The sequence below is a fragment of the Aquarana catesbeiana genome, linkage group LG11, assembly GCF_042186555.1.
Source record: "Aquarana catesbeiana isolate 2022-GZ linkage group LG11, ASM4218655v1, whole genome shotgun sequence".
Taxonomy (NCBI): Eukaryota; Metazoa; Chordata; class Amphibia; order Anura; family Ranidae; genus Aquarana; species Aquarana catesbeiana.
This window is the reverse complement of record NC_133334.1, coordinates 112,058,903-112,072,124: the sequence shown is the minus strand read 5'-3', so window position 1 is coordinate 112,072,124 and position 13,222 is coordinate 112,058,903. Positions and strand designations below refer to the sequence as shown.

At 43.3% G+C, this 13,222-nt stretch overlaps 1 protein-coding gene across 1 annotated transcript in view; it reads left to right on the top strand.

Annotated features, from left to right (window-relative positions):
- FRMD8 (FERM domain containing 8) overlaps positions 1–13,222 on the top strand; it is a 61,830-nt gene that overhangs the window by 25,900 nt on the left and 22,708 nt on the right. Inside the window, exons 7-8 of the mRNA XM_073604895.1 lie at positions 6,586–6,798; positions 9,457–9,580. Of these exons, the coding sequence (XP_073460996.1) occupies positions 6,586–6,798; positions 9,457–9,580 (337 nt within the window). The remainder of the gene's footprint in view (positions 1–6,585; positions 6,799–9,456; positions 9,581–13,222) is intronic.

Genomic DNA, 13,222 nt, shown 5'->3' with positions numbered 1-13,222 from the left:
TCCAATGGGGGCTGCATGCAAACGTTCCTTTCCCCCAGCATTGGTGTCGGCGGACGCACTATTAACCCCCAGCATTGGTGTCGCCGGACGCACTATTAACCCCCAGCATTGGTGTCGGCGGATGCACTATTAACCCCCAGCATTGGTGTCAGCGGACGCACTATTAACCCCCAGCGTTGGTGTCAGCGGACGCACTGTTAACCCCCAGCGTTGGTGTCAGCGGACGCACTGTTAACCCACAGCATTGGTGTCAGCGGACGCACTGTTAACCCACAGCATTGGTGTCAGCGGACGCACTGTTAGCCCACAGCATTGGTGTCAGCGGACGCACTGTTAACCCCCAGCATTGGTGTCAGCGGACGCACTGTTAACCCCCAGCATTGGTGTCAGCGGACGCACTGTTAACCCCCAGCATTGGTGTCAGCGGACGCACTGTTAACCCCCAGCATTGGTGTCAGCGGACGCACTGTTAACCCCCAGCATTGGTGTCAGCGGACGCACTGTTAACCCCCAGCATTACCCCCTACACTCCACAAATACAACCCCCCCCCCCCTAAATTTCAACCCCAGTCACGCAACTAAGGACTTTGCCTCTGTGTGATGACTCACTTACCTCTCCTCCTGGCAGCTGGTGGCCTAATCTTCTGCCTCCCGAGTCCTCTCCTCCTGTCAAGTCCTGGCTTCATCACAGGCCTAGTGGCAGGGCACCCTGAGAACGCCACAATCTTCCACCCTGAGGTGGCAGCAGGACCCTGGATTCGGGGCCGGTGTTCTGTCGAAGTGCCCGCTATCGGATAGTGCCCGGGACGAACTATGCATGCGCTGTACATAATAGCACAACAGCTGATTTTACAATCAGCTGTTGTCAGCGAGACGGCGCCTGTGCACAATAGCTGACTGAAGACATTTTTCAGTCAGATTGTGCCTCGTGCTGTCGGAGTGTTCATGTAGGTGAGGGGCGGAATTTAACATGAAGGACGCGGATGTTTTCAATGATGGCCAGTGCTGCAAAGATGGGGGCTGAATTTTTACCGATGCCCAAACAAATCTACTAAACAAATCTTTATCTGCTATTCTTCCTGGAGGGCCTATTTAGCTAGCTAAACGTTTAAAATTCTGCCCCCATCTCTGCAGCAGTGGCCATCCTTAAACTTCCAAGCCCTTCATATTAGATCAGCACTGGCCATCAATGAAAACATCCGCCCCCTTCATGTTAAATTCCACCCCTCACCTACATGAACGTGCCTTGGCACAATCTGACAAATGTCTTCAGTCGGCTATTGTGCGCAGGCGCTGTCTCTCCAACACAACAGCTGATCGTTAAATAAGCTGTTGTGGTATTACGTATGGTGCATGCGCAGTTCGTTCTGGGGCACTATTTGATAGCAGGCACTTCTCGATAGAATTGGTGGGCAGGGAGATGGGTGGATTCTCTCGCCGCTCTGCTCTCCTGTGTTGTACGCGCTGGGCTGCAGCAGCATGCAGGGGAGAGGAGACGGGGAGAGAGAGCTCCCAGCCGCTGCGTACTGCCACGTCACACCCGCCTAGGATCGGCCCTGCCTGCTGGCCAATTGTAACCAGTCTGCGGGCTGGTACTTTGAGTCCCCTGCTCTAGATGGACATTTTAGGCACCACAACACACAGTCAACTAAAAGTAAAAAGTTTATTGCAAATAGTCTAAAATGACAAAGTGAGATTAAAATACTGTTCTATGTATAATAACAATAGATACAATAAATATAAACAATTCTATGTAACAAATGTATATAACAGGAAAAAGTGACTCAAAATGTCATGGGTTTACATGGGTCTGGGCAGTGTAACACCGTGGGACAGTGTAGGGTGGGAGCACAGCATGGATGTGGGGACACAAACACAGACACCCGCCACCAGGGCAAACACAACCAGGCTGAGCAACAATGGGTCAGGGTAGCATACCAAAACACCATCAGGCGATCACACAGCAGATAATATACCAGCAAATGGCCATAGAAAGCCAATAAGGGAAGAAAGATGGAACCTAATATAGTAAATGTCAAAGGTTGTCCTGATTTTGAAAAACATGGGCTGTAGAGTGTACCGGAGGAAATTCAAATATTAAAAAGATCTGTGCATTAAAATAAACAGTATCAACAGATAAGTCAGCAAAAAAACAAAAACGTTATGACCACCCGTTTAGTTTTGAGTAGGTCCCCCTTTTTGTTGCCCTGATCCGTCAAAGCATGGACTCGACCTCTGTAATGAATAGTTACAGTTAATAGTTGCTTAATATTCCTTGTAATGTATGTAGACCATTTTTCAGTGTACATTTTGAAGATAGCGATTTTTAAACCATGGGTTGCTATATTTTGGAACACCCTGGCATTATTTTCATCATGGCTTATAACCATGTTTGACAAGCATCTTCAGAAAGCAGCTTTTTAGACGACCTTTTTGCTTCCTCTCAACCTGTCCAGTTGGTTGTGAATATAGTTCAGGAATGCTGTTGGATTGAGTTTTTAATCATGCCTAGGTAAATACAGAAGCTCTGATTGGGCATTTTTACAGCCTAGTAAGTATTAAAAGGGCGCGGGGGGCATGTCCAAGATAGCGACAGGAGAGGATGCTTTGTAACTTGGCTCCTGGAGTCCGGCTTATTAATCCTGCTTCTATCCAGCGCAAAAGACCTAATTGTGCTGTGGATCGGTCCAGGATAGTCAGCGGTGCCTCTGGGTCATGACTGGCGACAAACCCCGTCGCTCCAAATCCACAGCAACCTCATTAGATCGGACAAGGGGACAGGCCACCATTACAGCGCCTATGGCATCTCAGACAGAGGCCTCTGCCTTTCCCCCTGCAACAGTGGCAGACCTTGCGGCCACCATGCAGACTATTGCAATTGGCCAGACTGCACTTTTGGACTTCCTCCGCGGCCGGGTGGTGGAGGTGGAGCAGAGGATCTCCGCAATGGAGGACCCCATTAGTGATCATGCAGCTGACCTCCCATACCCTTAAAGTCAAGGTCAAGACATTGGAGACCAGAGCGGAAGATGCAGAAAATCTCAACCGGCGTAACAACCTGCAGATCATAGGTCTCCCGGAGGGCGCAGAGGGTAATGATCCTACTGCCTTTGCAGAACATCGCCTCGCATTGCTGTTACCTAAAGCCCACTTCTCTCCTTTCTTTACTGTGGAGAGAGCTCACTGTATGCCTGCCTCGAGGGGCCCTCGGGGTTCTCCGCCCCTCACATTCATATTCAAGCTGTTGCATTTTAAGGACAGGGATGTGGTACTGAGGGAGGCCAGGGCCATGGCGGAGCTCCATTATTAAAATTCTAAACTCATGATATTCCATGACTACTCTGTGGAGACCCAGAGGCAACACAAATGCTTTGACACAGTAAAAGCTAAGATCTGGGCCAAGGGGCTTTAAGTACAGCATGTTGTTAGCCACCAGACTGCATGTTGCAGATGGTGAGAGTCTGCTTCTTTACCTCTCCTGAGGAGGCGTCTTCTTGGGCAGAGACCATTCGGTGGTGAAACTTGATTCTCCCTTGCTGAGACCTTCTCCATAGCTCCTCGGCCCTGTCTCCGCATGTCAGCTTGCTTTATCCTACCTGCTATACTGCATATCCTGATTGATTTTTTTTTTTTTTTTAACAATAAGTTTATTGAATAGTACAATGCAGACAAAAAATCCAGGAGTACATTTGAAACCAAAACAGGGAACAAACTAAAAAAAAAAAAATTGAGAAAATGGGAAATACCAAAACAGAGGCTATAAAAATGTTGATAATTACAGACAGTGATCACATGTCATTGGGAGATACAGTTATTGAAGTGGAGTGGTACAGTAAATGCAAAGAACATCAAATGTATACACTTATCCTATGTCTAGTGTGTCCGGACTATGGGTATACACCCCTCAGACAGAACAGACTATCCTTTTGAGAACACCGGGCCAGGTCTAGTTTAAAACGTTAAGCACTCAGGGGACCTTTTGTAGATGTAAAGGAGGTCTGCATCTTTACTCAAGAGTTAACTGTTTAGCCTCCACCCATGCTGCCCATATTTTATCAAATTTTTTGGGGCAGTTCCTGTCCAAGTATGTTAGTTTATAGAGCGGTAAGACCTTGTTCACCAGGGGTTTCCAGAGTTGGCTAGTGGGCGGTTGAGGTTGGTTCCAGTGAAGTAGGGTCGCCTTTCTAGCATAGAAAGGTGCGTAAAATACAAAAAGTTTTTTCCTCTGGGGGGGCCTCAAGATTGTCACATATGCCTAGTAGAAGGGGAATGGGGCTGTATGGAACGTTCGTTTCCCAACTATATTGATGTCGTTCAGTATCTCCCTCCAATACTCCACCAGCTTGGGGCAGGACCAGACAGCATGAAAAAAGTCAGCCGCATCTGAACCGCATTTGGGGCACAAAGCCGGTCGGGGTAGATTCTCGCCAAGCGGGTGGGTGAGTAATAAGTGCTGTGTAAGAATTTAAGCTGGGACAACCTATCTCTCGTGCAGAGATTATCAGGGGAAGGAACTGTTGAATACCCTCCTCCCAGTCATTGTCTGCTAAGTCGGGAATGTCTTGTTTCCAAAGGTCAAAAAGTTGGGAGACCTTAGATGTATCCAAAGTGACTAGCATATTGTATAGGGTAGAGAGCGTTTTTCGAACATCTGAAACCGAAGCACTGATTCCAGGGCAGATGTTTCTAGGAGCACTGGGGAAGCTATGGTAGTTCCCACGCAAATTAATGCTCAGTTTGCCTCCTATTATCAGGAGCTCTATAGCCCCCGAGTGACGTACACCTGAAGGAGAACTGCATGCATACATACCTGGCTTTAGCTGACCTGCCATGTCTTACAGACTCAACCAGGGAGAGGCTAGATAGTCCACTTACCCTAAGGAAATTTAACTAGTGGTCAAACCTCTGCAAGCTGGAAAGACGCCGGGCCCGGATGGGTTCCCGGCAGAATTCTTTAAACATTATGCCCACGACCTGCTCCCCAAATAACGTGAGATGCTGCTACAGAAGGCCTTGGAGGAGGGCTCCTTGTCCCCGTCTATGTCTGAGGCGGTCGTGGTGGTCCTCCCCAAGCCTAGCAAGGACCCTGAACTATGTTCCTCATACCGATTTATCACTCCTGAATGAAGATCTAAAAAATTCTTGCTAAAGTTCTGGCCGGCTGCTTAACCCTTTCATGACTAAGCCTATTTTTGACATTTGGTGTTTACAAGTTAATATCTGTATTTTTGCTAGAAAATTACTTAGAGCCCCCAAACCATATATATTTAGCAGAGAATCTAGAGAATAAATCGGCGATTGTTGCAATATTTTATGTCACACGGTATTTGTGCAGCGGTGTTTTTAAGCGCAACTTTTTGGGAAAAGGGAAACTTTCATGAATTTAAAAAAAAACAAACAGTAAAGTTAGCCCAATTTTTTTGTATAATGTGAAAGATGATGTTACGCCGAGTAAATAGATACCAAACATGTCACGCTTTATAATTGCACGCACTCGTGGAATGGCGACAAACTACAGTACCTAAAAATCTCCATAGGCGACATTTTAAATTTTTTTTACGGTTACCAGGTTAGAGTTACAGAGGAGGTCTAGTGCTAGAATTATTGCTCTTGCGGCGATACCTCACGTGTGATTTGAACACCATTTACATATGCAGGCGTGACTTCCGTATGCGCTTTCTTTGCTGCGCGAGCTCACGGCGATGGGAGTGCTTTTAAAAAAAAAAAATAAAATTTTCTTATTTATTTTTATATTAATTTTTTTTTTTTTTTTTTTTTAACACAAAATTTTGATCACTTTTATTGCTGTCAGAAGGAATGTAAACATCCCTTGTGACAGTAATAGGTGGTGACAGCTACTCTTTATGGAGGGATCAGGGGTCTAAAAGACCCCAAATCCCTCCTTTGCACTCCAAAGTATTCAGATCGCTGTTTTCGGCGATTCTGAATATTGTATATTTTTTTTAAAACTGGCGCCATTGGCAGCCGAGTAAACAGGAAGTGACGTCATGATGTATTAGATGCGTGATCCGGCACAGGAGAGCCACTCTTCCACCTTACTCCTTACTACTCCCTCCTACTCCCCCTTAAGGAACAATGCCAGCATGGTTTTCACATACAAGTATGTTTCCTTCCTGCTGTACGTGCTGACATCCTGTAGCTCTGTGCTCATGCATTTTGCCACACCTAAAACTGAGAAAAAAGCAAGAATGTACCAGAGGTCACAAAACTTCATTCCTGACCCAGGCTCAGACTGGAGTTTTTGAGCAGATGATTACGCAGGACGTTCATAATAATCCTGCCCTCAGCAAGCATACTGCAATACTGAACAGGTTTGGGCAGTAAATAACCCAGGGGGTCCTAATGGTATGCTGACGATCTCAGGCATTCATCTCGTCCTCTTTGTTGACAGTTGGTTTTACAATCTTCATCTGCCTTAATACAAGATCTATTTGCAATTTTGCTCTTTCAAGAGGCATATTTTAGTTACCATCACAGCTGCATAGATATCAGTTTTTAGCTGTTCTAAGAATTTGATATCTAAGATGCTGAAATTTCAATTGTGATATATTTCTTCTTTCTTAGACCCAAGCTGGAGTGCTTCCTTCCTCCTTATATGTGTAAAAAAAGGAATGGATTATTGAATGCTTTTATTAATAAAGGGAGTCGCCAAGCAGGTTTTGAACAGACTTTGCTTAACTCCTACAAAGAAGTTACAGAAAATAATACTTGTGAAGAGGGAGAAGCCACAAACTACAAAGAGTATCTGAAGAAGTGCCATGAACTTCCCTATTATGGGTTTGTATTATTTGTATTCAAAATTTTTGGTAAAAAGGGGAAAGACCGGAAAAGAAAGTATGTATCCTCTTTTAAATAGACTTTCTACTTTGAGCCCCTGTTCACACTAGTGTGACTCTTCATGCAATTTGACATTATTAAATCGCATGAGAAGTCGCACCCCATTGCCAGCAATGGAACTGTTCATATAGCCACGACTTATGTGGCAGCGATTATGAAAGTTTCCTCCACTACTTTTAACTGATTTCATTGCGAGTTGCATAGATTTCTGTTAAATGAAGTCGCAAACTGCAATGAAATCAGCAGTGCAAAACGCTCTGATGTGTGGGTTTGAAATCACGCTGAAGTAGCAATTTCAAAGCCATACCAGTATGAACTAGGGCTTAAAAAGGGGAAAAAAAACTTTTCACCTAGAAAACATTGCAAGCTCAAAAACTCACCACTCCAAAGACTAAGACCAGCAGCATGGATAGAAGTGGTAATATTCCTAAAAGAGTGCAGTGCAATCAAAAGTAAATCAAGCCCGCTCCTCTATCATGTGTTTAATGTGCAAACCCAGCAATTAAAAATCACAATACAATATTTAAACAGGCTTTTTAACAATAAAATACATGAATTTCAATGTGCAAATGATGTGTGTAGCTGTGCATCAAAAATCGCGACATATCAACCTAAAAAAAACTGCAATATAATGCATATATAAAAGTGCATTTAATAAATGTGTCAAACAGATATTTAAATTCATATGCTTAAAATGTGCTCAGTGTCCAAAAAACGATCCTTCTGGATCAAAATTCAAGATTATTGCTGTGTACAGCCAGTGTAATCCACCACCAATTGCACTAGACGCTCACCTCAATATTATATATAAGAGCACCTTGCCCTCTAACCAGTTCCCGCCTGGCCTGTAGCAGTTTGACAGCCGAGCGGGGCTTTTGTTGTTCCAGGTGCACATCATTTGACGTCGTCCTGGAATGAACCTCCTGCACGGCAGTGTCCACCCACTGATCGGCTTTTGCTGTGACTAATCACAGCACAGACAGCGTGGTGGGCGCGCGTCCCTTACCCAGAAGTGCTGGATCATGTATTAGATGCGTGATCCAGCACAGGAGAGCCACTCTTCCACCTTACTCCTTACTACTCCCTCCTACTCCCCCTTAAGGGACAATGCCAGCATGGTTTTCACATACAAGTATGTTTCCTTCCTGCTGTACGTGCTGACATCCTGTAGCTCTGTGCTCATGCATTTTGCCACGCCTAAAACTGAGAAAAAAAGCAAGAATGGCACTTCGAAATATTATTGCAATGACAGCCTCACTCAATTTTTTCACCCGCAGTTACTAAAATACAGCCTTTGCTGCAATACTCGCCTTCTCTTTGGTGATAAACCTCCCCAGGGACCAATACCTGAAGTTCTGCTTTAAGGCTCTATTCAAAAAAGATGTGAAAATGGTAAATGTTTCACACGTTCCTGATGCCTGCTGAGAGCTCTCTAAAGCACTGAGCAGGAGGAGATGTGTTACGTCAAATGGACACTTTGTAAAGTTTTTTTTTCGTTGGCTAAAGCAAAACATCTGAAGCTTAAATACACATGTAAGACACTTGTATATGCACACAAAAAGGCCCAAATACAAACACATGCAAAACACCTAAAAATTGCTTTGCATTCTGTGTGAATGCAGCCTTAGAAATAGAATCCATTGGGATGGATTTTTAGCCTAAAAACTCAAATAACATTTTCCTGGCTCTCTTCCCTCTTCCCGTTGGTTGTTTAAGGCTGGGTTCACACTAGTGCGAATTTGATGCGGATTTCTCCACATCCAGTTCGCACAGCAGGAGATTGTGACCAGCTCTCTATGGAGCCAGTTCACATATCTTTGCAGCGGCTCTGGTGTGATTTGCACAGGAACCCTGTGCGTCTTTTGGTCCGTTTTCAGGTCCGACTCACCAGACTCCTGCTGTGAGCCACTGCATGCTCTTATTAAAAGAAAAGTATGGCCAAAGCTTTTTTGGCAAAGCTTGTAAGTCACATGAGTGCACTCACTTTTGCACTCTTGTCACCCAGGGTCAGCTAATAGCTGGCTATTGTCAGCTGACGTGGCAGAGCGGCTCCAGGCTCTGTAAGGATCCCGACCATATAGTCCACCCACCTGCCTGATTGACAACTAGCTCCAGGTGAGAACCAAAGCCAGCTGCACCTTCCTCATCTCCTGCGTGGCGCTCCAATGAGTGCTCACTGACAGTCACTGCTCTCTGTGTTGACTAGATCAATGAATGAATGATCAGCACTCATCTGATCTTTCAGTTCTCAGTCTTAGAGCCAACATGGGACAGTTGCAGCATCACACCAATGCTGCAGCACAGAGATGAGAATATACTGTGTTTTATTTTTATGTACCCCGCATAGACACTCCTCCTCTTAAGAAAAACGTGTCCCAGAGGTAAGTGTACATTGCACATAGCACTTCCCTCCAACAGCACTTTTGAATTAAATTTTCCTAAATATCATCTTTTCAATGAGCGCTATCTTTGCCCTCTTCACACTCAAAGAATGCTTGCATGTTCCAAGAGCTCCCCAAATACAGAGGTCTGTGTGTGGTGTTTTTTTTTTTTTTTTTTTTTTTTGCATTCAGTGTAACCTATTATGTGACTCTACAGGTGTGCTTTTTTCATGGGAGAAATTGACAAACCAGCACAAGGCTTTCTGAACAGAGCTGGACGCAAGACCGTGTCAGTTGCTATTAATATGGAAGGAGTGTCTGTTATTGACCGTAAGGAAAAGGTATTTGAACTCTGTACTTTGTATGGTTTGTGATTTTTGGAGAAGAGTCTGTTACTTATAAAGTGTGGAAACTTCTGATCTCAAATAGTGCGGTCGCCAATGCAGCTTTAAAAAAAGTGCATGTAAGAAATAAGTAACAAAATCACAAAGCCGCTGTCTTCTTTAAGGACGTTTTAAAGTGCAAGTTCAGTCTTCAACTAAAATCTCTAAATCTACTTGCAGCGACAATCTAAGGCTAACCTATATAGCCCTGTAAAGCAAAAATCACTATACACCACTTTTCTGAAGCCGCTTTGGTGTGGTCTTCAGTGGCATAAGCTCCATGCAGGAGACGACTGGCTGGTAAGTGACGTCACCCATATAGTTACCATGGGGCTTCCATTGTCGGCTGCCTCTTCTGCATTTACCTACACAGAGAAGCCTCCGCTGACAGCTCAGCGTGGGAGCAGACTGGAGCAGGTTCAGAAGGTATGTATAGCGATTTTTGCTTTACAGTGCTAGATACAGTGGGTATAGAAAAGAATCACCTCTCTTTAAAATAATCACATTTTGTTGCTTTGCAGCCTGAAATGAAAACAGACAGGTGTGTTTTTTTGTCTTCAGCTGTTTTTACTCAGTGCAACTTATAACATCCAAGTGAAAGATAACCCCAACATGTCAAAAAAAAATTCAAAAACAGAATCGCTGAGGTGGAAAAAGGATCACCCCCTCTTAAAAATGACTTGTAAACTCAATCAGGCCACTCTTTAAGAAAGGCCACATGTAGTCATGACCTGAGCTTTGCCAAAATGCACCTTGAAGATTCTGAGGCCACATGGAAAAAGGTGTTAATGATTGGCCTCAATGTCAAACGATATGTCTGGGGAAAATCCAATACAGCTCACCATCCAAATAACACCATTCCTACTGTAAAGCATGGAGATGGTAATATCCTTTTATGGGGGGTGTTTCTCTGCAGCAGGGACTGCAACATTTGTCAGGATAGAAGGAAAGATGGATGGGGCAAAATGCCATCAAATTCTTACGAAAAATCTGTTGCCCTCTGCCAGAACGTTGTCTATGGGAAGAAGGTTTACCTTCCAACATGACAATGGCCCAAAGCACACAAGAAAAATTACCACACAGTCACCATCAAATTTAACCGAACTTGAGCAGTTCTGCAAAGAAGAGTGGGCAAATATTGTAAAGTCAGAGACAGGTGGTTCAAGAAAATACTCACACAAGGGTGTGATCCTTTTTCCAACTCAGTGTTTCTGTTTTTGAATTGTTTTTATCTTTTTTGACATGTTGGTGTTCTATCTTTCACTTGTATGTTCTAAGTTGCACTGAATAAATACAGCTGGACAACACAAAAACTGTGTCTGTCCAAATTTCAGGCTGCAAAGCAACTAAATTTATTTCAAAGGGGGTGATTCTTTTCTATACCCACCGTAGGTTAGTCTTAGATTGTGGCTGCAAGTAGATTTAGAGATTTTAGTTTTAGGCTGAACTTTAACTCATGTGGAAGCCGGGAGTCTTTTTTTTTTTTTTTGTATTTATTTTAGAGTGTAAAGGAGCCCTAATTTATAGATGAAGGGACTGATACCAGAACTGGGCGCAAGATACAATTAGGCCCCATTCACACTTGGTGATTCCAGTTCACATGGCAATTGCTACAAAATGCACAATGTGCATTTTGGGTGCCATTCATTCTAAATGGCACCCCAAATTGTTGTCAATCGTGTCAGAATCCTGCTGCAATTGCTGCAAAACACGCCTTTAAAAATCACATGAAGCTTTTCGCCCAGAAAGGAGTAGGAGCTTTTTTTTTTTTTTTTGAGGGGACAAACGCACAAAGGACAGCCCATTGTGAATAGCAGGCTGTCTTATGCATGACCATGGAATCACGTGAACACAGACCCCCTCACAGGCAACTGAAGATGACTGGACAGTGAGTCCCCTGCAACTTAGCACAGGGACTGGAGAGAAAAAAAAACTGTGTGCTGATCTTGTTGGTCCTGAGGAGACACAAGAACTGAGGCTCTGAGGTATGCAACGGCTTTTTAAAATGGTGAATGATGCGGTTCCTGTTTTAGGTGGAGCCCTATCTCTCAGATGTTGCCCTGGAAGACGAAAAATACACTTCAATGAAAAAAAAGAAAACTAAACAGTAAAGTTAGCCCAATTGTTTTGTATAATGTGAAAGATGTTATGCTGCAAGAATTGTGATCTTTATTCTAAGCAGAAAAATTGTGATTCTCATTTTATCCAGAATCATGCAGCTCTACTTTACAGGTCCTTTCACTCTTGTATATGGGGTCCAGGTACAGTTCCTCTTGGTCTACTAGTTGTAGTGACCAATCCAGATAAAGCCCTCCTCCGCCCCAACTGAGGCTTAGTTGAGCTGGGAGAGGTTTTTGGCCAGTGCCCATTCACCTGGAGGTGGCAGAATAACACAAGTAGTCAAAAATATGAACTCTGTGTCTGGTGATGTACAATTAGGAACATATTGATTTTTAAAGCAAGATAGCAATACTGCGTGGACTGAGCCTTTTAGAAATTTAAAACTGAAATCGCTGCTACAAAATCAGGTAAAAAAAGTTAATTTTCTACCTTACATAGAAGTCAATTAGTTGAAATTGACACAATACTAGTTACCATACCAAAAAATGTAGGGTTTCTCGGATGGCTCTTTGTCGCAGATCAATGCTTTTTTCAAATACTATCTGTGACTGTTTTATTTGATACTTCTAACAATCTACTTGCTGCACAGGCCTCAGCTGTAAGTGGCCCCATGATTTGGGAGGTTTTTAATATTAGATATGCCTACTGTTTTAACTCGGACTATATGCAATCGGCAATATGGCTGTCTTTATACATAGACGTGTGTTTGTGTGCGTGTGTGCATGGTTTGGGGATCAGACCTCTGGGCAGGAGCCTGACCAAGGTACTTTTTCTTTTTTTATTATTATTATTATTATTATATAAGGAGTTCACAAAAAATAAATATATATATATATATTTCCATGCAGCGTTGTCCGGGGTTTTTGAGCTTTGCCATTTTTTTTATTAGCCAATAGGAAAAATTATCATCCGTTTCATCATTTGTTGCTATGTTGTTGGATTTTGTCATCTGCTTCCTGCTCCAAAAACGCCCAAACCTGCCCAATTTGCGCGACAAAAAAGGGATTCAGAACTTGTTTGCGCTTCAGGCGACTGAGTGGAAATGTGAACCATCTCCACAGAGAATAATGGATTTTTTGCCCTCAAGCGTTTTGTAGCTTGAGGATTCAAGCTACAAAACGCTGAGGTGTGAATGGGCTCTCCTGTATTTTCTGCTAGAAATTCACTTAGAACCCCCAAACTATATATATATATATATATATATATATATATATATATATATATATATATATATATATATATATATATATATATATATATATATATATATTGAAATTTCTAAATACCTTCTGTAGGAAATAGGCTTCGTTGCAGAAGGTGCGACATGATTGAGCACTAGTCAGCTCTTTATACATGTATCTCTTTGATTATAATCCAGTTGTATATGGATTTCCCAGGAGCACTACCTCCTGGTGCTTCATCTAGCACAGTTGGTCTCAACCCTGTCCTCGAGTACCTCCAACAGGCCATGTTTGCAGG